Here is a 27259-nt window from a genome sequence, read left to right as displayed (position 1 = left end):
AGCGAACGGCTTGCGAGTACGGTGACAATCCCCCCCCTCTATTTACATGAAATGGCTTGGTCCAAAGCGAACGGCTTGCGAGTACGGTGACAATCCCCCCCCCCTCTATTTACATGAAATGGTTTGGTCCAAAGCGAACGGCTTGCGAGTACGGTGACAATCCCCCCCCTCTATTTACATGCAATGGTTTGGTCCAAAGCGAACGGCTTGCGGAGTTTGGTAAAGAAATCGCCATAGCTCGCTAACTACTTGTCCGATTAATATGAAACCTTGAAAAGGCACATCCTCGGGTCCCCAGCAATATACCTGGCAAGTTGCAAGTATATCGGACCGGTAGTTGTCGCGAAACAGCGGTCACAGACAAACATACATACATACATACATACAAACATACAAACATACAAACATACACACAGAGATTACTGGAATTATAGATAGATGAATGATGCTGTTTGGAATGAAAATATAGAAATATTGAGTATAAAGCAGAATGAGGAAATGACGTAAGGGTTTCCATCCATGACATTTGTGGATTCTCTATTTGCAGTTTCGCCATTGACTGGATATAGCAACATTCAGACTCGTTTCATTTTTTTGTCCAAGTCTTTCACGAACCTGCTGTCAATGCCTGACGTTCAACTGAAGGTGGCACAGGAATGTGGAATTTATTGATTTTTTTTTTTTTAATACTTACATTATTTGCTAACTGGTAACTGGCATCCCCACCCAGGTCATACTGTCCTCTTCAACTAAAGTATCAAACAAGCTTCATACAAACTCAGTACCTGTGTACAAAGTGCAACCACCTCCATCTTTACACAGGTGTTAATCTCATTTGGATCCATGTTATTGTTGCTAAAATCCATTGACTTTGTGCATGTTATAGCAGTTTGGTGCATTGCTAATGAAAAAAGGAACTATGTTTTGCAGTCAATCTTGCTCGGTTTCTGTAATTACTTACAATGCAGTAAATGTTCCGCCATCTTTGGGCTTTCAAATCAAAACCTCAAAGTAAACAAATCCCCCTTGGTCCCAGTTTTGCGATTATAAACTTATGCAACAGAGATGGACACGAATTAGGCCTTTTTTTTCCACCACCCTGATAATGAACTGCACAAAACAAATATTTAGAAGAGACCGGTCGAATGCTTTGCCTGCAGAATGGCCTACAAAGCGGAGCAGAGTTCATGCCAGAGGGGCATGGATGTTGTGTTGATGGCAGCAGCAAGGTGCCACCCAGTATGCCAACGCTGCCAGAAACCTGATAACAAATAAAATGCCTCGCATACCTCTCCCGTTCACTGCTTCGAGGCTATTATGGAGACCGAGAAATACTTGTTTGGGATAAACAGACGAAATCTGATGAAAATGGACCTGTGTCACCAATCTCTGGTTATTGATGTTCCTGTGAATGTCTCAAGAATGTCTGCGTTCCTTTCCTGCAGGTGAGGCCAGGTACGACTGCATTCACAGCATCTGCAACCACTCACTGTATCATTTCTCTTTTTACTGGTTAGCTTTACTCTATTTGTTTTTATTTATTTACTTTGGTTAGAATTGTTTTTAAATGTTACCATCTGAGGACTTTGCTCATGATGTTTAGGTTGAAATGTTCAAATCCCTCTCTCCTCCTCTCCTCCATCCCAAGTAAGTGTTGAATTGTCCATTGTTTCAGTGTCCTTGTCCTGCCAGCAATATACGTACATTGTACAAGCTCCCCCATGAGCCTTATATCAGTGTAGGAGAATGGTGGGAAGGAGGGAACGTCTCGAAGGGATGGCATGCATCTCATGCAGGAGTCTAATTGGAATGGGATTGCAAAACAAGCATGTTGGAACAAATGACCTTTTTCAGCGTATGCTACACATATTTTTCCCCATTTCAAAATATCTCGAATACTCACTATTAAATAGTGGGGCTGGCAGGATGTACCTAGAGGTATGCACACTCATCTCAAAGCTGTCTAGCCTGGGTTTGAATCCCGACCCAGCTATAAACTGTCATCCTGGTGTTCCATAGGTACAAATTCCTGCCCTAACCAGTCGAGCGTCAGGCCTGGCCAGCCGGTTCGTGAAGACTCGGACCGAGGTTTTCCCCGCTCGACCCCACAAGATGGGGAAGGTTTTTGTCCTAAGTCTTTCAGAACCGTCTATAGCCAGACCTGACATTCAACTAGAGATGATTTGGGCAGGAATTGGGAATTTTGAATTTGAGGAGCCGGCGATAACTTGCCTACTCTTCATGAAGGATACCGTTATGAGATCTATAACATCCACCAATTAATACCGGCAGACACGACGCCCAGGTTAACTTCCATCCCAGGGACAAGGGATGGCATTATCATCACTCCTGGCATCACTCCTCCCCACCCCCCACTCTCCTCACCACAACTCACTCCTCACCCTTCACTCTCCTCTCTGCCCTCACTCTCATCTCCACCCCCATTCTCCTCTCCACCCCTCACTCGTATTTGAAGCCCATGCCTGAATGGGTGAAATCCCTGCCGGGGGAGCTCCACCCTAAATGGATTCCGGATGGACAGACAGACCTACTGTCGGACAGTATTACATACCAAAAATATTGGCACCCTTGCACTTTTTTCAAATAACTCACAATTTTCTCGAAAAAAGAAGTTAAAATTCACGAAAGTATTTGGTCTCCAGAATTCTTCATTTCACTGTTAATTTTACAGAACCGTTGTTTTTTATTCAGAACTTAATATATCCTTTCAAATCAGAAAATAAAAAGAAATGGCATTGACAAAACTATTGACACACTTGACTTAATATTTGGTAGCACGGCCTTTCGACAAAATAACTGCAGTCAATCGCTTCCTATAGCCATGAATGAGCTTCCTACACCTCTCTACTGGTAGTTTGGCCCACTCTTCTTGTGCAAACTACTCCAGTTCTCCCAGATTTGTAAGGTGCCTTCTCCCAACTGCTGTTTTCAAATCTCCCCACATGAGTTCAATGGGATTTAGATCTGGACTCATTGCTGCCCACTTCAGAACAGTCCAGCGTTTTGTCTTGAACCATTCCTGCGTGCTCTATGAAGTGTGTTTGGGGTCAATGTCCTGCTGCAAGAGCCATGGACCTTCGACGGAGACCCAGCTTTCTCACACAGGGTTGAACATTGCGCTCCAAAATGCCTTGGTAATCTCCTGATTTCATGATGCCGTGCACACATTCAAGGCACCCAGTGCAAGAGGCAGCACAGCAACCCCCAAAACATCACTGAACCTCCTCCATGTTTGACTGTAGGGAAGGTGTTATTTTCTTTGAAGGCTTCATTTTGTTTTCTGTAAACATAGAGATGATGTGCTTTACAAAAACAGCTCTAATTTGGTCTCATCTGTCCACAGGACATTCTCCCAGAAGAAATTTGGCTTGTTCAGGTGTGTTTTGGAAAACTCCAGTTGGGCTTTCTTAAGTCTCTCTCTCTCAGCAGTGGGGTCTTCCTGGGTCTCCTACCATAGAACCCCCTTTCATTGAGTTGGCTACGGTTGGTGTGTTGAAACTGTCGTACCTTGTGTCTGAATGTCAGCTTGAATCGGTTTGGCAGTTGATCGAGCTACTTTCTCCACCATTTGAACAATCCTTTGCTGCAATCTTCGATCAAGTTTTCTCTTGCGGCCACGTCCAGTGAGGTTGGCTGCAGTGCCATGGGTCTTAAACTTCTTGATAACATTGCGAACAGTGGACACAGGAACATCAAGGTCTCTGGAGATGGACTTGTAGCCTTGAGATTGTCCATGCTTGGCTACAATCTTGTGTCTGACCCCCTCAGACAATTCTCTGGTTTTCTTTCTTTCTTTTCTCCATGCTCATTGTGGTACACACAGACACAAAACAGCAGAATGACTCATTTGCTCCTTTCAAACTGGTTGAATGGGTGATTTTTATATTGCAGGCACCTGCAACTCACCATAGGTGAGTTCAATTCCAAAGTAAAGGAGAATCACCTGCTTGAAATCTAATTATTTCGAACAACTTCTAAAATGTACCAATAATATTGTCCGGGTCATTTTAGGATTTATGTGTGGAATAAGCTAAGATTTAGTATTTTTTTCAGCTTTTTTGTTTTGTTCCACCGCAAACCAAAGAAATACGTACGTGGATACCAAAATATTTTTCAATTTCAACAATTTTCTGGAAGAAATGGTGCATTATTTTTAAAAGTGCAAGGGTGCCAATATTTCTAGACAAGACTGTATAGTGTCGATAAGATAGATTATTATTACATAATGGAAGTTCCTAAAGGGTTCCTCGATGACGTCGCAAGGCCAAAGGACTCTCAAGGCTGTCGGACATTCAATATCAATAAGTTTATGCAAGCAGCTGAGATCGGCAGCTTAGCTCAAATAAGGTGCCAGTCTAACGCCAGAACGCAATTTCGATTTGTAACCATGTGAGCATGATCTCAGCATTTGTAGCGAGCAAAGTGACTATGGAACAACCTTACCACCCAAGTAGGAAAAATGGAAAATGAAGTTTCCATCGAGCCGGCCAGGCAGCTGGACGGGCCGTCTCACATTTAAGACAAAAGCCACCCGTGAAGCCCCCAAAACAGCATCTGCAGCTTGGACATAGACACCCCACAAAGCGAAGTCGCAGACAATGCCGCCTCTATGTCTTTTCTCTCCCCCACGCCTATCAGGCTTCAGCCGCCCCGAGCACCGCAAAACACAAAAGAACCACAGAGTGGCCGTTCACCCGGGGCCTCCGATGGTGGAAGGGGCTTCGCAGGGAGGTTAGCCATCCAAACTGGGTCGGGAAACACAAGTTTCCCATTACAACGATTTAATATGTACAAACATGTAGGCATTCCCTTTGGGGGACCGCACTACCGTCGGGCCGCAGGCCTTGGAACGCCGCAGTCACACTCACATGCTTTACCCCGGCGTACTCTTTCCCCTCCTTCTGTGACCAAAGGAAAACATCAAAACTTATCCACTCTCAGTGTTCCTCATTTTGAACATAAGCAAAGCACGGTATCAGAAACTTTGACATACATACACGCCGGTTGTCGCTGAAGGATGAGATGGGGAAGCAGAACGGACGATCGAGGCACCTCGTTCACTTGAAGGTGTTAATGGGTTACCTGAAAGGGTTTGCACAATCATTCCTCCATTGAGGTAGTTGGGACTTCACCTGCAGACCTTCTAATCTACGATGGTGGATAACCTTGCCATCGTGCAGAGTCAAACGATCAGTGATGGTAAGTCATTATGGTTGTCGCTACTCCAGGAGACTGTTACACCCTCATCCCTGCACCATCTCCATGAAAGGCCATTTCCTGGTGGAATCTTTGTGGTTGTACGTCCCATGCACCTAGGACCTAGATCTATAAACAAGCGATTCCTACCCTGATCGTCCTGTAAATACAGAAGCGTTGAAATTGGGCACAGACTGCACTGTCAGTGTAAACACTCCAACTTCGATACGTACTGTTATGACATAAAGTGAGTGTAATGTTTGTTATTCTTCGATTCGTTTATGTCAAAGGAACAAGTAATGCAATATATGGGAAGCATTCCATTGACCGCTTGGAAACACTTCTGGGCTACGATCCGGGCGCTGGTGGAGTGAAAAAAAATTTAGGAAAAGATTTCATTACATAACATTTATTTACAAAGTACACCGTTAACACTTTCTTGGTACACACCATCACAAGGTGCCATAGTATGGCAGATAGGTGCAGGAATTGTGCCTTTGATGATACAAGCATGGCATTTGGCAGACAGTCAGAGTATGTCCTAAGAAAGATATTTGGCTATAGGGCCATCACAGATTTGTCCTTTTTGAAAAATGGCCGCCATTGTTGTCACAGGACAAATCTGCGATGGCCCTATAGCCAAATATCTTCCCTAGGGCATACTCTAACTGTGTGCCAACTCTCGTGCTTGTATCATCAAAGGCACAATTCTCCCAAATATTTCACCTATCTGCCGTACTAAAAATTGGGCGCCATTTTTATTGGACACATCTGTGATGACTCTAATAGTCAGAATATTTAACTGTGTGCCAAATACCATGCTTGCATGATTCAAACAACAGTTTATACAAATTAATATACCATATACCATATATCATAATATACCATATAAATGGCGGCCATTTTAAAAACATTGTTGTCACAGAACAAATATATGATAACCCTACAGTTAGGGGTCTTTAATTATGTGCCAAATGTCAAGCTTGTATGACCACAACAACAGTTTATACACAGTAATGTACCAAATATACAGACTTGGCATTTAATATGGAATATAATTTTTTTCTTGACTTGGGTTTACTTTCTTAACTCAGTATATCAATCTGGTGAGTTTCTTTTACACTTCGGTGATTTATTTATAAAAAGAACCATGTCACTGATTGTCTGTCGCAGCAAGAAGTCAACAACAGGATTATATCACAGGTGGCGTGGCAAAATGTACGGACAGGTGCATTTGATGATTGGCTTCACAGTCGGGTATACAAGGTTTGTTGCGTTCTGTATTAGTGGAAAACAACTGCTGCTCGTCTCCAAAAGTTATTGCCGCTTCCTCTGGAGATGGTCCATCAACTCGACAATGCTGTTTGTCATGGAGTGGTGGCTTTACGAAATTACGGCATGAAACAGCGTGCTATTGCTCGGCAGTATGGCATCACTCAAGGTCAGGTGTCAAAGATCCTGAAACGAAATGCTCAGAGGGGTGTCCCTACTCCAATACCGAGGCCAGGACGTCCCCGCAGAACCACAAGGAGGGATGATCGCCAGCTGCACCGGTTAGTCCGCAATGGCCGTACCAAGTCAGCTAATCGGCTTAGGGCTGAGTGGCAGCAACTGACAAATGTGCCTGTATCCAGAAGGCTAGTCAACCAACGACTGGTTCAAGCAGGCTATCGTGCCAGGCGTCCCTTGAGAAAGCCACACCTGACCAGACAACACTGCCAGCGCCGATTGCAGTGGGCCAGAGAGCACCGTCAATGGCAGCCAGGACACTGGAATCACGTGAACTTCAGTGACGAGTCTTGATTTCTGGTCTATCGTCAAGATGGCCACGTCTGAGTGCGCAGGCAAGTGCATGAAGCCTACAACAAAGATTGTATAGTGCCATGAGTCCAAGCTGGAGGTGGTGGGGTGACCGTTTGGGCTGCTTTTCATGCAGGGGGCAAAACTGACCTGGTTGTTCTGAATCGAAACCTGAACCAGTTCAAGTACAGGGCTATTCTGGAAGAAACATTGCTTCCATTTGCTCGTGCAGCCTTTTGAGGAAACTTTGTCTTCCAAGATGACAATGCACGGCCTCATCGTGCTCGCATGATCCAACACTTTCTTGCTGACCGTGGTGTAGAGCATATGGAGTGGCCTGCCATGTCCCCGGATATGAATCCGATAGAGAACTTGTGGGCAGAATAAACATGTCAAATCGACAACCTGGACCAGCAGCCGACCTCTGTGCGTGAATTGCAGCAGGCTATTGTCACTGCATGGCAAGCGATTCCTGTCCAAACCTTGGCAAATCTCGTGAACAGCATGCCTCAACGTGTACATGCTCTCCTGAATGCTCGTGGGGGTTACACTAAGTACTGAACTGTAATTTTACTGTCCGTAATCCCAGTCGTAATTTAACTTTTGGTTTTGTTAAAAAATTTTTTGGCTAATGTGCAAAATAAAGAGATACTTCTGGAAAACGTACAGAAGTTTAACACAGTACTGTCCATGAATTGAGTTCGATATCAGTTTACATCACTTTCAAGGATCAATTTATTTGTTTCGAAATGTCAAATGTGGTTTTTGTTTCTTTTAAAGGTCACATTAACAAAATCTAGAATAATTTCAACATAATTCCAATGAACTTTTGGGTCTCAGACATTTTGAAAAGTAAGTTCACCCCCACAAAAAAATTCCATATTAAATGCCAAGTCTGTATGTAAAACAAGCATTCTGAGTATTGCAATGCAATACATGTCCCCTACCGGCAGTCTGTCGTCCGGAAAACTGTTGGGGAAATTACCATGGGTTATTTACACACAGGTTCTGAATCGTTCCCAATCGCTAATTACCTCAGGACGGGCTCACCTGTGATTCGCACTCGGGACTTCGATTTATACACCTTGCAGACAGGTCAGCAGAAGCACCATAAATAAGTTGTTGATAAAGAACGTTTCGAGTCGCTAAATATCAGTAATTTATTATATTTTCTGGTTCACGATCAATGATCGATGTGTATATATATGTTGCTCGGCTTGGCTCCGCCCCTCCCGAAAGCGCGCGCTGTGTCGCGCTGTTGACGTTCGCAGACGAGGCTGAGGGCGTGTGGTGCGGCTTGAGGAGAACTCTAGAATAAACAAGAGATATCCATTAAAAAAAAAAAAATTCATTTAATTAACGATATCTGCCAAACCACGTGCCCTATCGCAAATTCCAAAAGGACATTTTAGTAGATTGACATGCTGAACAGATCTGTGAAGTTTCCCCTCGATTGGATCAAAAATGAGGGAGGAGCTCGGTTTTAAAGATTCATGCTTAAAAACGTCATAACTCTGAAACCATGTGACGCATGACGTCATGCTCGTTGACTTTTTTGTTCATCACGGGTATGCGATTCTGCCTGCAAAGTTTGGCCTCACTCTGTTCAGCCGTTGCAGAGAAAAAGGCGTTTTCGTGTTTTCACGAAAAACAATATGGCGGCCGAACCACGTGACCTGTGACGTCATAATTACTATTAAACTATTCTGCAGACGGATTCCCCCCGACGGTGAAAATTTGATCTCAATCGGTCCTATTATTGCAGAGAAAATCATTTTTAAAGGAAATTAAAACTTAAAATGGCAGTGAGTTAAGGATCATCAGAATTATCAGAATTCCCAAAGTTCAAAGTGCCATAACTTTGTTAAAAATGATCGAAACGTCGTGAAGTTCGAACTCGATCTGTATCTTATCATGAGGAAACCATGTGCCAAGTTTGACATCATTAGCCTTAAGCGTTTAGAAAAAAAGTCCGGAAAACTGTTCTTTGCGTGACGGACTGACAGACTGACAGACGGAGGGACAGAGTGCAAACCTATCGTCCCCTCTGGTGTACACCGGTCGGGGACTAATAACAAGCAATGGAGGCCATTTTGAAAAATGGCCGCCATTGTTGTCACAGGACAAATCTGCGATGGCCCTAAGGCCAAATATCTTCCTTCGGGCATACTCTAACTGTGTGCCAACTCTCGGGCTTGTATCATCAAAGTCAAAATTCTCCCAAATATTTCACCCATCTGCCGTACTACCAGGGATTTGCAGTTAAACAAAGTTCAATTCATCACAGTCATAAAATACCAAATGTAATTCCAAAAACCAAATGCTTTAACCTAATTTTGTGGGGATTACACATTCGATGAGCACTTTGTTGAGAAAACAAAACCGCACGTGGATATTCTTCATGGTTACCGAGCATGACACCGACAGTTCCAACTATGGAGAGTCTGACTTAGCACGAATGAGTAATGCTGGCACAGGCCCCGCACATCTCCACAGCTGACTTTTACACTCCCAGGGATAGACAACGAAAGCCGGTTGTTTGGGTCCGCCGCGGTGGGAAAGCTTGACGAGCCGAAATGGTCCCCAGGTCCAGGCGAGGCCCGGAGCTATACATCTGTTGCATTGCTGTGTCAATACGTGGAGCCGAGACGATGCCTGCCAGGCAGCTGGCTCAATCATTAGCTCACTCTCTCCTTCTCTCTGTGGCTTTACTTTAACAAGATCCTCAACGCTCACACCCATCCTATTCCTTTTACCAATTCACTCCCTCCTTGTACACTTTCCAATACCACTCCTCAACCACATTCCTCGCAGTTCCTTGTGTCCGTCATTCACCTATTGGTCGGTAGGAATGAGACGTGCATCAAATCGGCCGAATCAAAGCCCAGTGAGGGTTACATTTCACACCACAAATCAAGAAGGAGCAAATTACATCACCTCAAACTCCCAAACGTCCCATTTCAGAAAATATAAATAATCCATATCAATTCTTGGGATACAAAGTAATTAACTGATCGATTCCATTAACCCTGGATAGGTGTACCCCTGGGTATACTCATTCTGTATGGATGGGTATATTCAGGGGTACACCTATCTTAGGTTCAATGCTAAAGTCTTCCCTCTCCTCAAACACCTGAACTGTCTGTAAATGACAGCACCGAGAGTTACCTTTACTCATGTACACCTCCAAGCGATATCCCATTATCTATCCACAACTTAGTATACCACCCGACGATGAATACGCGTGTTGGGGAAAATTGAACAAATTTGGTCCATTTCTGACAAAATACAATTCAAAACCTGGTCACCCTGAGGACAAATTTGCTTTATCATCATGACCTGAAGGAAGGTCTCAGCAGGAATATGAAAGGATTAGTGTAGTTTGGTAATTATCTGAGCAATATTTGAACCGGGCCATATTGGTATTTTATATGAAGCATGTACTATTTATAAGGACAAACTTAACTTCCGGCCTAACTTCCATCCGAGGGACAACACATACATTGATGAATCACCTTGCCTGTGAAACACCGGGATGACAGTTTATAGCTGCGTCGGGATTTAAACACAGACTAGACGGCTTATAGGACATTGCGCATACCTTTAAGTTAGCTAGCCTACCAGCCAACCTTCATACATAACAAATGCCAGTTTCAGAAGTTTTTTTTTTTAAAACAATGCAGACACAACCTTTGTTTTTGATTGAGAACTTAATATATACTTTTTTTTTTTTTTTTTTTTTTTTTTTTGTATACTGAATCGAGGCTCGTGAAAGAGCTAACATTTATTTCACAAACAAATCAACCAGACAAACAAAATATACAAAAAGAGGGAGCGGAAGACAAGATGGGGAGAGAAGGGGAAGCACACAACCACAACATTTGAGAGCAGGGAGAAGTGTGGGAGGGAGAGGGCTTGGGGGCAGGAGGCGTGGGAAAGGGGGGAGGGGGGGGGGGGGAGAAGTATAAAACACAAGGGGACCGAAATTAGCGGGGGTAGAAAAGATCAAGGTTTTGGATGGGGGAGGATAAGAGATGGTGGTGAACAGCTGTTTTAAAGACCTGGAGGGTGGAGTGGGATTGAAGAGAGTGAGGGAGTTTGTTCCAGAGGCGGGAGAAAAGAGGAATGAAGGAGTGAAGGTGAGCAGAAAGTATTGATTTTGGCAGTTTAACCATAAGAGGGTTGCAGGCAGATCTTGTGCGACCTGTAGGAATATTTGGGGGACAGAGCCCAGAGAGGGCTGGGGGGGCAAGGCCAGAGAGGAGTCGGTAGAAGACGGAAAGACCACCAACCTGCCTGCGGTGAGTGGGTGAAAGGCCCTTGGAGTTAGCTTCATCGCGTGAGATTCCAATGATTCTGAACGCTTTGGTTTCAACAGCGTGAAGACGGGCTAGGTGTGAGGCAGGAGCACCAGACCAGAGGGGAGAGCAGTATTCCATAGAGCTGCGGATGAAAGCCTTGTATGTGGTGAGGAGCTCAGGTGTGCCAAGGAAGGACTTCGCACGACGGAGGATGCCCAGTCGGCGACTGGCTTTGGAGGCCAGATTTGAAATGTGGTTTTCCCAGGAAAGATCATGGCAAATAGTGAGACCCAAAAGCTTGAGTGACAGAACTTCTTGGAGAGGATTATTCAGAAAGTGGATGGGAGGGTTTTCCAGTCGGTCTTTTCGGAGAGACATCGTAAGAGTGTGAGATTTATCAGGATTGAAAGACATGTTCCATTTGTTTGCCCAGTCTGTAATTTTGTCCAGGTCTGCAGAGAGTGAGGAGGCTGCAGACTGCCGATCTGAGGGATGAGGAATGGAGCGACAGAGAGTAGAGTCGTCAGCAAAGAGATAGAGAGGATTTTCAAGAGAGTCAGGGAGATCATTGATGAAGACCAGAAAAAGCACAGGGCCCAGAACACTACCTTGGGGAACTCCAGCCTGAACAGGAAGAGGAGATGAGAGAAACCCATTAAGGGCCACACGTTGACTACGACCAGAGAGGAAGTCCGCCAGCCATGCGTGGAGATTTCCATGGATACCAAAGGAGGAGAGTTTGGTGAGCAGAGCAGGGTGCCAGACCGTATCGAAGGCACGTGAAATGTCAAGGGAGACGGCTCTAATTTCCTGTTTGGCATTGAGGACCTCCATCCATTGTTGAGAAAGCAGAAGCAGCATGTCCAGAGTAGAGTGACCAGGTCTGAAACCAAATTGATGATCAGAGATCAAGCCATTGGAGAAGAGGAATCAGATCAGAAAAGAAATGGCATTGACAAAATTATTGACACCCGAGACTTAATATTTGGTAGCACGGACTTTGGACAAAATAACTGCAGTCAAGCGCTTCCTGTAGCCATGAATGAGCTTCCTACACCTCTCTACTGGCAGTTTGACTCACTCTTATTGTGCAAACTGCTCTGGTTTTCCCAGATTTGAAAGGTGCCTTCTCCCAACTGCTGTTTTCAGATCTCCCCACAAGTGTTCAATGGGATTTAGATCTGGACTCATTGCTGGCCACTTCAGAACAGTTCAGTGTTTTGTCTTGAACCATTCCTGGGTGCTTTGTGAAGTGTTTTTGGGGTCGTTGTTCTGCTGCAAGACCCATGACCTTCGACAGAGACCCAGCTTTCTGACACTGGGTTCAACATTGCACTCCAAAATGCCTTGGTAATCTCCTGATTTCTTGATGCCATGCACACATTCAAGGCACCCAGTGCCAGGGCAGCACAGCACCCCCAAAACATCACTGAACCTCCTCCATGTTTGACTGTATTGAAGGTGTTATTTTCTTTGAAGGCTTCATTTTGTTTTCTGTAAACATAGAGATGATGTGCTTCGCCAAAAAGCTCTAATTTGGTCTCATTTGTCCATAGGACATTCTCCCAGAAGGATTTTGGCTTGTTCAGGTGTGTTTTGGAAAACTCCATTCAGGCTTTTTTATGTCTATCTCTCAGCGATGGGGCCCTCCTGGATCTCCTGCCATAGAACCCCCTTTCATTGAGTTGACTACGGATGGTGCAAGTTGAAACTGTCGTACCTTGTATCTGACGGCCAGCTTGAATCTGTTTGGCAGTTGATCGAGGTGCTTTCTCCACCATTTGAACAATCCTTCGCTGCAATCTTGGATCAGGTTTTATCTTACGGCCACGTCCAGGGAGGTTGGCTACAGTGCCATGGGCCTTAAACTTCCTGATAACATTGCGTACGGTGGACACAGGAACATCAAGGTCTCTGGAGATGGACTTGTGACCTTGAGATTTTCCACGCTTGGCTACAATTTTGTGTCTGACCTCCTCAGACAATTCTCTGGTTTTCTTTCTTTTCTCTATGCTCATTGCGGAACACACAGTGACACAAAAGAGCAGAATGACTCCTTTTATCTATTCAAACTGGTTGAATGAGTGATTTTTATATTGCAGGCACCTGCAACTCACCACAGGTGAGTTAAATTCCAAAGTAAAGGAGAATCACCTGCTTGAAATCTAATTATTTCTAACAACTTCTAAAAGGTGCTAATAATATTGTCCGGGCCATTTTCGGATTTGTGTGGAATAAGCTAAGAGTTCGTAATTTTTTCAGCTTTTTTTATTTTGTTCCTCTGCAAACCAAAGAAATACAAATGTGGATACCAAAAGATTTTTTTAATTTCAACAATTTTCTGGAAGAAATGATGGTGCATTATTTGAAAAAAGTGCAAGGGTGCCAATATTTTTGACCACAACAGTACATAGCCTTTACCTCTTGTTCTACGTGATCACCGCACACAACCACAACAATGATTATGAAATCATGCAACCACAAAGCAGATACTTTGCAACATACCGGAGGTCTTTGCCCGAGGATTGCTGAGAGACTAGGCTTGAAAAGCATGTACATGGCACATCAAACCGTGACTATTAAAATATTTCATAATAATCAACTATACCGTACAAGAAAGCTTAGATGTAGGAAGAGGCCGTTTGGCCCAGTTGGCTTACAACTTCCACATCCCAGAATTTTTAACATCCATGGACCCTTCAATTGACTAGAAAGGTCAGAGTGGCCAAGGGCCTAAACCAATGGCCTCCTCTTGTGAAAGATCACAAGGAATCCTTTAGTGGCATGACAGCTGGATTCAAGTCCTACCCAAAATGGATTCATGTCCTACCCAAAATGGATTCATGTCCTACCCAAAATGGATTCATGTCCTACCCGAAATGGATTCATGTCCTACCCAAAGGGCAGTGTGCTCTGAAATGCAGCACTATGTGCTCACAATTCACCAAAATGGATTCATGTCCTACCCAAAATGGATTCATGTCCTACCCAAAATGGATTCATGTCCTACCCAAAATGGATTCATGTCCTACCCAAAATGGATTCATGTCCTACCCAAAATGGATTCATGTCCTACCCAAAATGGATTCATGTCCTACCCGAAATGGATTCATGTCCTACCCAAAATGGATTCATGTCCTACCCAAAATGGATTCATGTCCTACCCAAAATGGATTCATGTCCTACCCGAAATGGATTCATGTCCTACCCAAAATGGATTCATGTCCTACCCAAAATGGATTCATGTCCTACCCAAAATGGATTCATGTCCTACCCAAAATGGATTCATGTCCTACCCAAAATGGATTCATGTCCTACCCAAAATGGATTCATGTCCTACCCAAAATGGATTCATGTCCTACCCAAAATGGATTCATGTCCTACCCAAAATGGATTCATGTCCTACCCGAAATGGATTCATGTCCTACCCAAAATGGATTCATGTCCTACCCAAAATGGATTCATGTCCTACCCAAAATGGATTCATGTCCTACCCGAAATGGATTCATGTCCTACCCAAAATGGATTCATGTCCTACCCAAAATGGATTCATGTCCTACCCAAAATGGATTCATGTCCTACCCAAAATGGATTCATGTCCTACCCAAAATGGATTCATGTCCTACCCAAAATGGATTCATGTCCTACCCAAAATGGATTCATGTCCTCCCCAAAATGGATTCATGTCCTACCCGAAATGGATTCATGTCCTACCCAAAGGGCAGTGTGCTCTGAAATGCAGCACTATGTGCTCACAATTCACCAAAATGGATTCATGTCCTACCCAAAATGGATTCATGTCCTACCCGAAATGGATTCATGTCCTACCCGAAATAGATTCATGTCCTACCCGAAATGGATTCATGTCCTACCCGAAATGGATTAATGTCCTACCCAAAATAGATTCATGTCCTACCCGAAATGGATTCATGTCCTACCCGAAATGGATTCATGTCCTACCCAAAATGGATTCATGTCCTACCCAAAATGGATTCATGTCCTACCCAAAATGGATTCATGTCCTACCCAAAATAGATTCATGTCCTACCCGAAATGGATTCATGTCCTACCTAAAATTGATTCATGTCCTACCCGAAATGGATTCATGTCCTACCCAAAATAGATTCATGTCCTACCCAAAATGGATTCATGTCCTACCCGAAATGGATTCATGTCCTACCCGAAATGGATTCATGTCCTACCCAAAATGGATTTATGTCCTACCCGAAATGGATTTATGTCCTACCCGAAATGGATTCATGTCCTACCCAAAATGGATTCATGTCCTACCCGAAATGGATTTATGTCCTACCCGAAATGGATTCATGTCCTACCCGAAATGGATTCATGTCCTACCCGAAATGGATTCATGTCCTACCCGAAATGGATTCATGTCCTACCCAAAATAGATTCATGTCCTACCCAAAATGGATTCATGTCCTACCCGAAATGGATTCATGTCCTACCCAAAATGGATTCATGTCCTACCCGAAATGGATTCATGTCCTACCCGAAATGGATTCATGTCCTACCCGAAATGGATTCATGTCCTACCCAAAATGGATTCATGTCCTACCCAAAATGGATTCATGTCCTACCCGAAATGGATTCATGTCCTACCCGAAATAGATTCATGTCCTACCCGAAATGGATTCATGTCCTACCCGAAATGGATTCATGTCCTACCCAAAATAGATTCATGTCCTACCCAAAATGGATTCATGTCCTACCCAAAATGGATTCATGTCCTACCCAAAATGGATTCATGTCCTACCCAAAATGGATTCATGTCCTACCCGAAATGGATTCATGTCCTACCCAAAATAGATTCATGTCCTACCCGAAATGGATTCATGTCCTACCCAAAATGGATTCATGTCCTACCCGAAATAGATTCATGTCCTACCCGAAATGGATTCATGTCCTACCCGAAATGGATTCATGTCCTACCCAAAATAGATTCATGTCCTACCCAAAATGGATTCATGTCCTACCCAAAATGGATTCATGTCCTACCCAAAATGGATTCATGTCCTACCCAAAATAGATTCATGTCCTACCCGAAATGGATTCATGTCCTACCTAAAATTGATTCATGTCCTACCCAAAATAGATTCATGTCCTACCCAAAATGGATTCATGTCCTACCCAAAATAGATTCATGTCCTACCCGAAATGGATTCATGTCCTACCCGAAATGGATTCATGTCCTTCCCGAAATGGATTCATGTCCTACCCAAAATAGATTCATGTCCTACCCGAAATGGATTCATGTCCTACCCAAAATGGATTCATGTCCTACCCAAAATGGATTCATGTCCTACCCAAAATGGATTCATGTCCTACCCAAAATAGATTAATGTCCTACCCAAAATAGATTCATGTCCTACCCGAAATGGATTCATGTCCTACCTAAAATTGATTCATGTCCTACCCAAAATGGATTCATGTCCTACCCAAAATAGATTCATGTCCTACCCAAAATGGATTCATGTCCTACCCAAAATAGATTCATGTCCTACCCAAAATAGATTCATGTCCTACCCAAAATGGATTCATGTCCTACCCAAAATGGATTCATGTCCTACCCAAAATAGATTCATGTCCTACCCAAAATAGATTCATGTCCTACCCAAAATAGATTCATGTCCTACCCAAAATAGATTCATGTCCTACCCAAAATTGATTCATGTCCTACCCAAAATGGATTCATGTCCTACCCAAAATAGATTCATGTCCTACCCAAAATGGATTCATGTCCTACCCAAAATAGATTCATGTCCTACCCAAAATGGATTCATGTCCTACCCAAAATGGATTCATGTCCTACCCAAAATGGATTCATGTCCTACCCAAAATAGATTCATGTCCTACCCAAAATGGATTCATGTCCTACCCAAAATAGATTCATGTCCTACCCGAAATGGATTCATGTCCTACCCGAAATGGATTCATGTCCTACCCAAAATAGATTCATGTCCTACCCGAAATGGATTCATGTCCTACCCGAAATGGATTCATGTCCTACCCAAAATGGATTCATGTCCTACCCGAAATGGATTCATGTCCTACCCAAAATAGATTCATGTCCTACCCAAAATGGATTCATGTCCTACCCGAAATGGATTCATGTCCTCCCTAAAATTGACTCATGTCCTACCCGAAATGGATTCATGTCCTACCCAAAATAGATTCATGTCCTACCCAAAATAGATTCATGTCCTACCCAAAATAGATTCATGTCCTACCCGAAATGGATTCATGTCCTACCCGAAATGGATTCATGTCCTACCCAAAATGGATTCATGTCCTACCCGAAATGGATTCATGTCCTACCCAAAATAGATTCATGTCCTACCCGAAATGGATTCATGTCCTACCCAAAATGGATTCATGTCCTACCCGAAATGGATTCATGTCCTACCCGAAATGGATTCATGTCCTACCCAAAATAGATTCATGTCCTACCCGAAATGGATTCATGTCCTACCCAAAATGGATTTATGTCCTACCCAAGATGGATTCATGTCCTACCCAAAATGGATTAATGTCCTACCCAAAATGGATTCATGTCCTACCCAAAATAGATTCATGTCCTACCCAAAATTGATTCATGTCCTACCAAAAATAGATTCATGTCCTACCTAAGGGCAGTGTGCTCTGAAATGCAGCACTATGTGCTCACAATTCACCAAAATGGATTCATGTCCTACCCAAAATGGATTCATGTCCTACCCGAAATGGATTCATGTCCTACCCGAAATGGATTCATGTCCTACCCAAAATGGATTCATGTCCGACCCAAAATGGATTCATGTCCTACCCGAAATGGATTCATGTCCTACCCGAAATGGATTCATGTCCTACCCAAAATGGATTCATGTCCTACCCGAAATGGATTCATGTCCTACCCAAAATGGATTCATGTCCTACCCAAAATGGATTCATGTCCTACCCAAAATGGATTCATGTCCTACCCAAAATGGATTCATGTCCTACCCAAAATGGATTCATGTCCTACCCAAAATGGATTCATGTCCTACCCGAAATGGATTCACGTCCTACCCAAAATGGATTCATGTCCTACCCAAAATGGATTCATGTCCTACCCAAAATGGATTCATGTCCTACCCAAAATGGATTCATGTCCTACCCAAAATGGATTCATGTCCTACCCAAAATGGATTCATGTCCTACCCAAAATGGATTCATGTCCTACCCAAAATGGATTCATGTCCTACCCGAAATGGATTCATGTCCTACCCAAAATGGATTCATGTCCTACCCAAAATGGATTCATGTCCTACCCAAAATGGATTCATGTCCTACCCGAAATGGATTCATGTCCTACCCGAAATGGATTCATGTCCTACCCAAAATGGATTCATGTCCTACCCAAAATGGATTCATGTCCTACCCACAATGGATTAATGTCCTACCCAAAATGGATTCATGTCCTACCCGAAATGGATTCATGTCCTACCCGAAATGGATTCATGTCCTACCCAAAATGGATTCATGTCCTACCCAAAATGGATTCATGTCCTCCCCGAAATGGATTCATGTCCTACCCAAAATGGATTCATGTCCTACCCAAAATGGATTCATGTCCTCCCCGAAATGGATTCATGTCCTACCCAAAATGGATTCATGTCCTACCCAAAATGGATTCATGTCCTACCCAAAATGGATTCATGTCCTACCCAAGATGGATTCATGTCCTACCCAAAATGGATTCATGTCCTACCCGAAATGGATTCATGTCCTACCCAAGATGGATTCATGTCCTACCCAAAATGGATTCATGTCCTACCCAAAATGGATTCATGTCCTACGCAAAATAGATTCATGTCCTCCCCAAAATGGATTCATGTCCTACCCAAAATGGATTCATGTCCTACCCAAAATGGATTCATGTCCTCCCCAAAATGGATTCATGTCCTACCCAAAATGGATTCATGTCCTACCCGAAATGGATTCATGTCCTACCCAAAATTGATTAATGTCCTACCCAAAATGGATTCATGTCCTACCCAAAATGGATTCATGTCCTCCCCAAAATGGATTCATGTCCTACCCAAAATGGATTCATGTCCTCCCCAAAATGGATTCATGCCCTACCCAAAATGGATTCATGTCCTACCCAAAATGGATTCATGTCCTACCCAAAATGGATTCATGTCCTCCCCAAAATGGATTCATGTCCTACCCAAAATGGATTCATGTCCTACCCAAAATGGATTCATGTCCTACCCAAAATGGATTCATGTCCTCCCCGAAATGGATTCATGTCCTACCCAAAATGGATTCATGTCCTACCCAAAATGGATTCATGTCCTACCCAAAATGGATTCATGTCCTACCCGAAATGGATTCATGTCCTACCCAAAATGGATTCATGTCCTACCCGAAATGGATTCATGTCCTACCCAAAATGGATTCATGTCCTACCCAAAATGGATTCATGTCCTACCCAAAATGGATTCATGTCCTACCCACAATGGATTAATGTCCTACCCAAAATGGATTCATGTCCTACCCGAAATGGATTCATGTCCTCCCCGAAATGGATTCATTTCCTCCCCGAAATGGATTCATGTCCTACCCGAAATAGATTCATGTCCTACCCAAGATGGATTCATGTCCTACCCAAAATGGATTCATGTCCTACCCAAAATGGATTCATGTCCTACCCGAAATGGATTCATGTCCTACCCAAAATGGATTCATGTCCTCCCCAAAATGGATTCATGTCCTACCCAAAATGGATTCATGTCCTACCCAAAATGGATTCATGTCCTACCCAAAATGGATTCATGTCCTACCCAAAATAGATTCATGTCCTACCCAAAATGGATTCATGTCCTACCCAAAATGGATTCATGTCCTACCCAAAATGGATTCATGTCCTACCCAAAATGGATTCATGTCCTACCCAAAATGGATTCATGTCCTACCCAAAATGGATTCATGTCCTACCCAAAATGGATTCATGTCCTACCCAAAATAGATTCATGTCCTCCCCAAAATAGATTCATGTCCTACCCAAAATGGATTCATGTCCTACCCAAAATGGATTCATGTCCTACCCAAAATGGATTCATGTCCTACCCAAAATAGATTCATGTCCTACCCAAAATGGATTCATGTCCTACCCAAAATGGATTCATGTCCTACCCGAAATGGATTCATGTCCTACCCGAAATGGATTCATGTCCTACCCAAAATGGATTCATGTCCTACCCAAAATGGATTCATGTCCTACCCAAAATGGATTCATGTCCTCCCCAAAATAGATTCATGTCCTACCCAAAATGGATTCATGTCCTACCCAAAATGGATTCATGTCCTACCCAAAATGGATTCATGTCCTACCCAAAATGGATTCATGTCCTACCCAGAATGGATTCATGTCCTACCCAAAATAGATTCATGTCCTACCCAAAATAGATTCATGTCCTACCCAAAATGGATTCATGTCCTACCCAAAATGGATTCATGTCCTACCCAAAATGGATTCATGTCCTACCCAAAATAGATTCATGTCCTCCCCAAAATAGATTCATGTCCTACCCAAAATAGATTCATGTCCTACCCAAAATGGATTCATGTCCTACCCAAAATGGATTCATGTCCTACCCAAAATGGATTCATGTCCTACCCAAAATGGATTCATGTCCTACCCAAAATAGATTCATGTCCTCCCCAAAATGGATTCATGTCCTACCCAAAATGGATTCATGTCCTACCCAAAATGGATTCATGTCCTACCCAAAATGGATTCATGTCCTACCCAAAATGGATTCATGTCCTACCCAAAATGGATTCATGTCCTACCCAAAATGGATTCATGTCCTACCCAAAATGGATTCATGTCCTACCCAGAATGGATTCATGTCCTACCCAAAATAGATTCATGTCCTACCCAAAATGGATTCATGTCCTACCCAAAATGGATTCATGTCCTACCCAAAATGGATTCATGTCCTACCCAAAATGGATTCATGTCCTACCCAAAATAGATTCATGTCCTACCCAAAATAGATTCATGTCCTACCCAAAATGGATTCATGTCCTACCCAAAATGGATTCATGTCCTACCCAAAATAGATTCATGTCCTACCCAAAATGGATTCATGTCCTACCCAAAATGGATTCATGTCCTACCCAAAATGGATTCATGTCCTACCCAAAATAGATTCATGTCCTCCCCAAAATAGATTCATGTCCTACCCAAAATAGATTCATGTCCTACCCAAAATGGATTCATGTCCTACCCAAAATGGATTCATGTCCTACCCAAAATGGATTCATGTCCTCCCCAAAATAGATTCATGTCCTACCCAAAATAGATTCATGTCCTACCCAAAATGGATTCATGTCCTACCCAAAATGGATTCATGTCCTACCCAAAATGGATTCATGTCCTACCCAGAATGGATTCATGTCCTACCCAAAATGGATTCATGTCCTACCCAAAATGGATTCATGTCCTACCCAAAATGGATTCATGTCCTCCCCAAAATGGATTCATGTCCTACCCAAAATGGATTCATGTCCTACCCAAAATGGATTCATGTCCTACCCAAAATGGATTCATGTCCTACCCAAAATGGATTCATGTCCTACCCAAAATGGATTCATGTCCTACCCAAAATGGATTCATGTCCTACCCAAAATGGATTCATGTCCTACCCAAAATGCATTGTGCTCTGAAATGCAGCACTATGTGCTCACAATTCACCAAAATGGTAGTTTATGTTATTAAGGCCTATCCCCAATCTCCGAATGAACCCAGAGGAGGGAGCTCAGAGTCAAGTTTGCTCTCAAATGAGCATCCTTGATTGTATAATAAATAAAGTAACAATATCATTGTAAGGATTTATAGATCTAACATTAAACAGGCTCCATAAGACTGTGGACACATGCATGTGATGTAATGATGTCCGTGGGTCCACGGTTGGCGATGTATTGTCACATATGCGTTTTGGCCACTCACACACAAGACATATCGGTCTAATCATAAATTGCTTTTCCTGGTCAAAGACGCATTTTTACCTCCGCCATGACGGAGGTTATGTTTTTACCCTGTTTGTCTGTTTATGAGCAGGATATCTCATAAGGTTATGGATGGATTCGGATTAAACTTGGTGGAGAGGTTGCGTATGTGACAAGGACAAATTGATTCGATTTTGGTAAAGATCCGGATCTGGATCCAGATATGAGAATTTTTTAATTCTCAAGTGATTTTTCACCATTGAGTGATGGGGCTAAAAACGATATATAACGTGATATTTCAAAAGGTTATGGATGGATCCATATGGATGACATATGGATGACATATGGACATCCATATGGATGGATTATGACAAAACCCGGTGGACAGGTTGGGTGTGCGACAAGGAAGACAAAATTCCAGATCCGGCCTATCAGTGGGATACAAAATGTGCACCGTTCAGCATGGCAGGGCTATGTGCTCTGAGTGCCGTTCTAGTTTTCATAAGGATCAAGGTTAAAGTTCCGATAATGATCAGATCTGGTAATTCACTGTTTTTTGAAATGGAAGTTTTATTTCCCTTTAAAGGCTCGAGATTTATTTAACCCTTTATCACCGGATCAGCAAGTTAATGTAGACATGGTGTGCTCAGCAGAAAGTTTAACCATTTCGTTGAGATCAGGTCAGAGCACAAAAAGGTCAAGAGGTATTGAGAGGGCAGCGCACCTAATAGTGGGCGTGAAAGTGAACATACAAACAAACAGTGGTTGATGCGTTTAACACGAGGAATGGGTGGGTGGCCATCTTGGAAACATGGAGGGTTGAGCAGGATGAAGGATCAGTAATGAATTCCACAGGTGGGACAACAGGAAGTTCACATGTGTTAAATCTTTTGTTTGACTCCTGGTGAAGAAGGATCGAACTATAAAAGTATAAAAGACAACACGTTAAAATATGAGAATAAAACGGTTGAAGTTATCCGCCGTAAAATATCATAAAGCACTAGATGTTCTGGGCCTTGCTCTTTGTCGGAGCAGAAGGTGCTACATTAAGCTGGCTATCTCAACGGGGTTCACCTGTGGATGCAAAAAAAGATTCCTGTATCACAAGAAAAGGCCTTTGGATTTAGATTTGTGAAGCTTGCATGTAAATCAATGTTATGCAGCATGGGTGTAATGGGCCAAATGATCTTTTTCCATCTTTTTGAGTTTCCTTATTGTTCTAGATTTTTCTTGCCTTCCAAGCTCCAAAGGCAGAGAAATCACAACCAGAATCTCACAATGGAAACGTGGTGGGTCGACCAAGTTGGTGACTTATGGCAGAGATTCAAAAATGGCTGTTCACCAACTCGGTACACTCTTCACCCTCGTCACACATTCACCGGTTTACTTTACTCCACGAGGGTGACAAGACTTCGTTTGTTTTACAGAAATAAACCATCATGCAGATGTCTTCAAGATCAATTGATAGTCATTGTGATGTTTTCCACGGAACAGTTTGTGGATGCAGGTTTCCATGCCAGCCACGTTTTATTTACCATGCAGATAGTATGTGATTGTGTGAAAACCCAAACTCCTCTTCATTTATGACATCCAAGGTGAAGCAAAATGATAAATTCCAAGAAAGATAAATCTGGCTTCAGTAAGAAATGTTTTCAAAAACATTTTTGAGATGCGAAAATACAGGCGTTTAAAGAAATGTTCCAATTTAAAAAAAAATATTCATGGACTTTTTACTCTTACATTTTTACCTCCGCCCCCAAAGGTGGATGGAGGTTATGTTTTCACCCCTGTCTGGTTGTTTGTCCGTTTGTGAACAAAATATCTCAAAAAGTTGTTGACGGATTTGCACGAAATTTGGCAGGGATGTAGCGTATGTGACAATGACTAAATGATTAGATTTTGGTGAAGATCCGGATTCGGATGCGGATAGTAGAATTTTTAAAGTGATTCTTCACCATTGGAAGTTAGGGCCAAAAACGATGCATAGCAGGATATCTCAAAAAGTTGTGATCGGATTTGGACGAAACTTGTTCGACAGGTTGTGTGTGTGACAAGGAAGAATCGATTACATTTTGGTGAAGATCCGGATCCTAATCCAGACAGTATAATTTTTGAAGTGATTCTTCACCATTGAGTGATATGGCCAACCAGGTGGAGGTATGCTCTCTACTGAGTGCTGTTCTGGTTACCCTCGCCTGAGGAGTGGGTATTGCATTTGAGTCCGTTTGTCTGTTTGTCCACAGAGAATAAATATGATTTTCTCTGCAACCGTTGGTCTGATCGACAAGAAATTTTCACCATAGGTGCAACTCCACCGGTAGAATTTTTAACGATAATTATGACGTCTTAAGTCACGTGGTTCGGCTGCCATATTGGAAAAACCGAAAAATTTTGCGGCTCTATATCTCCGAAAGCGCTGGATAGAAAAAATTGAGAGATGGCTCCTTGTAAAGACCTCTCCATGGGAAATAAAATATGTCAATGATGATGTCATAGGTGCCTCCTTTATGACGTCATAATTCGACAAGTACAAAACTTCATCCGATCAAGATTAACTTTCTTGAGCGTCATGTAGGCATAAATTGGGGGAGGAAAAAAAAAAATTACGACGTCATTGGTCACGTGGTTCAGCCGCCATATTTGTTTTAACATAAAAAGCCTTAAAAAAACACTGAAAATACATCCTGGCGAGGGTTTGCAATCTCTGATTGCTCTTTCTCTTGTTATTATTTGCAAAAAGAATGACCGCACTGTGGTCACAACCTGCAACAAAATCTGCTAACGGGCCGACTTGGAAACACGCATTTCATGCGGTATTTACAAATTAACTCGACATCTCTCATCCATGTCACCCTCCCCACAGTTATATCAGAACAAGCTGATTCATCACATGGTTACAGATTGTTTAACCCCGATATGGGGCCATTCAAAAATTACATAACTCAATGTGTTTTTTAGGGAGACTGTGTGTGCTGACAGACTTGATTAAACCTTACTAATCATTTTTATTCGACATTGATTAGATGTTTTGGGGTCCCTCATTCTGAGTAACACTCGACCCAAAGAAAGCCAATGGAAATCTGGCGCAATCTGGCAGTGTATAATCAGAAGTGGCCTGCAAGCCTATTGTCTTAGGCCCAGCAGAAAACCAATATGGTGACCATATTATTTGGGCTAGGTGCCATGGTTATGGTGGGTGTAGTCAAGCGACAAATGTAGGTTGTGTTTGACCAATGGGTGCATATTTCAAAAATCGACACCCCAACAAGAACCGCAACAACAACCACGCCAAGCTCATGTAGACATGCGGCATGTTGCAGGTTAAAAAAAAGGGACAACACCTGTCCAGCAATGGCACGTTCGGATGATTATAACATGATCGCACGTTCAAATTCCGCATAGTGTTAATTTGTCCATTTTGGTAGGCCGTTGCGATTCATGTAAAGAGTACATTGATGTCTCTTAATGTCCTTGACTTACATCTGATATGGAGGAAGCTTCTCCCTGCACCTTGGAACTCAAATATTAAAAAACCATTTTAAAAATTTATTATTTTTGTTGCTCACTTAATATTTTTTCCTGGGAAATAAATATTTCCAAGCTGGTCTCCAAAGCCAGTCGCTCACTTGGCATCCTCCGCCGTTTGAAGTCCTTCCTTGACACTACTGAGCTTCTCACCACATACAAAGCTTTCATCCGCAGCTTGATGAAGTCCTACTCTCCCCTGTGGGCTCGTGCACCTGCTTCACATCTAGCTCGGCTTCACGCTGCAGAAACCAAAGCGTTCAGAATCATTGGTGTCTCCCATGATGAAGCTGATTCTGAGGGCTTTTCACTCTCTCACCACAGGCAGGTTGGTGGTCTTTCTGTCTTTTACCGACTCCTCTCTGGCCTTGCACCCCCTGCTGTCCCCCAAATATTCCTTCAGGACGCACAAGATCTGCCAGCAACCCTCTTGTGGTGAAACTGCCAAAATCAAGACTCTCTGCTCACCTTCATTCTTTCATTCCTTTTTTTTCCTGCCTCTGGAACAAGCGTTATGCCTAGGTCCCACGTCGGGGAAGTGATGTGAGTTGACAAAGTGGAAGACGCAGAAAACATGCTATGATATGATATTTCGCTCAAAAGGTTCAGACATACATGGAGGCGGCCATCTTGGATTTTGACGTGGCGACCCAATTTTCAATAGCGTTCTTCCTTATGCCTAGATACACCCACACACCAGAATAGAAGTTGGTACTTCGCTTATTTTTCAAGATATTCCGCTCACAAAGTTGACATACATGGCGGCGGCCATCTTGGATTTTGACGTGGCGACCCAATTTTCAATAGCCTTCTTCCTTATGCGTAGTTACACCCACACACCAGATTAGAAGTTAGTAGTTCGTCTATTTTTCAAGATATTTCGCTCACAAGGTTCAGACATATATATGGTGGCGGCCATCTTGGATTTTGACGTGGCGACCCAATTTTCAATAGGGTTCTTCCTTATGCCTAGATACACCAACACACCAGATTAGAAGTTGGTACTTCGCTAACTTTTGAAGATATTCCGCTCACATGGTTCAGACATACATGGCGGCGGCCATCTTGGATTTTGACGTAGCGACCCAATTTTCAATAGCGTTCTTCTTTATGCCAAGATACACCCACACACTAGATTAGAAGTTGGTACTTCGCTTATTTTTCAAGATATTCCGCTCACAAGGTTCAGACATACATGGCATCAGACATACATGGCGGCGGCCATCTTGGATTTTGACGTGGGTTGCACCCACACACCAAATTCGAATGCGGTCCTTCGCTTATGCACGCACGCACGCACGGACGGACGGGAAAACCATAGTCCCCCTTTCGCTCCGCGGTGCGACGGGGGACAACAAATTCCCACACACTCTTCAATCCCACTCCTCCCTCCAGGTCTTCAAAACAGCTGTTCACCA

The 27259-nt window shown here is 43.0% G+C and overlaps 2 protein-coding genes across 4 annotated transcripts in view; one reads left to right on the top strand and one right to left on the bottom strand.

The window, feature by feature from the left end:
* LOC137434104 (LHFPL tetraspan subfamily member 2 protein) overlaps positions 1–27259 on the bottom strand; it is a 58944-nt gene that overhangs the window by 27517 nt on the left and 4168 nt on the right. Inside the window, exon 1 of one of the 3 annotated variants that reach the window (XM_068126784.2) lies at positions 5015–5134. The exons of 1 other annotated variant lie outside the window; for it this stretch is intronic. In XM_068126784.2, the coding sequence (XP_067982885.1) occupies positions 5015–5125 (111 nt within the window). In that variant the 5' untranslated portion in view covers positions 5126–5134. Of the gene's footprint in view, positions 1–5014; positions 5135–27259 lie in introns of those variants that run through there. One more of the 3 variants, XM_068126786.2, reaches the window with a different exon arrangement.
* Positions 1329–27259, top strand: part of LOC137434102 (protein disulfide-isomerase A3-like) — a 108083-nt gene continuing 82152 nt past the window's right edge. The window contains exon 1 of the mRNA XM_068126778.2: positions 1329–1445. Within this exon, the coding sequence (XP_067982879.2) occupies positions 1412–1445 (34 nt within the window). The 5' untranslated portion in view covers positions 1329–1411. The remainder of the gene's footprint in view (positions 1446–27259) is intronic.

The sequence above is a fragment of the Myxine glutinosa genome, chromosome 10 (genome assembly GCF_964187855.1).
Source record: "Myxine glutinosa chromosome 10, kmMyxGlut1.1, whole genome shotgun sequence".
In the NCBI taxonomy this organism is placed as follows: domain Eukaryota; kingdom Metazoa; phylum Chordata; class Myxini; order Myxiniformes; family Myxinidae; genus Myxine; species Myxine glutinosa.
This window is presented reverse-complemented; position numbering and strand designations above follow the sequence as displayed.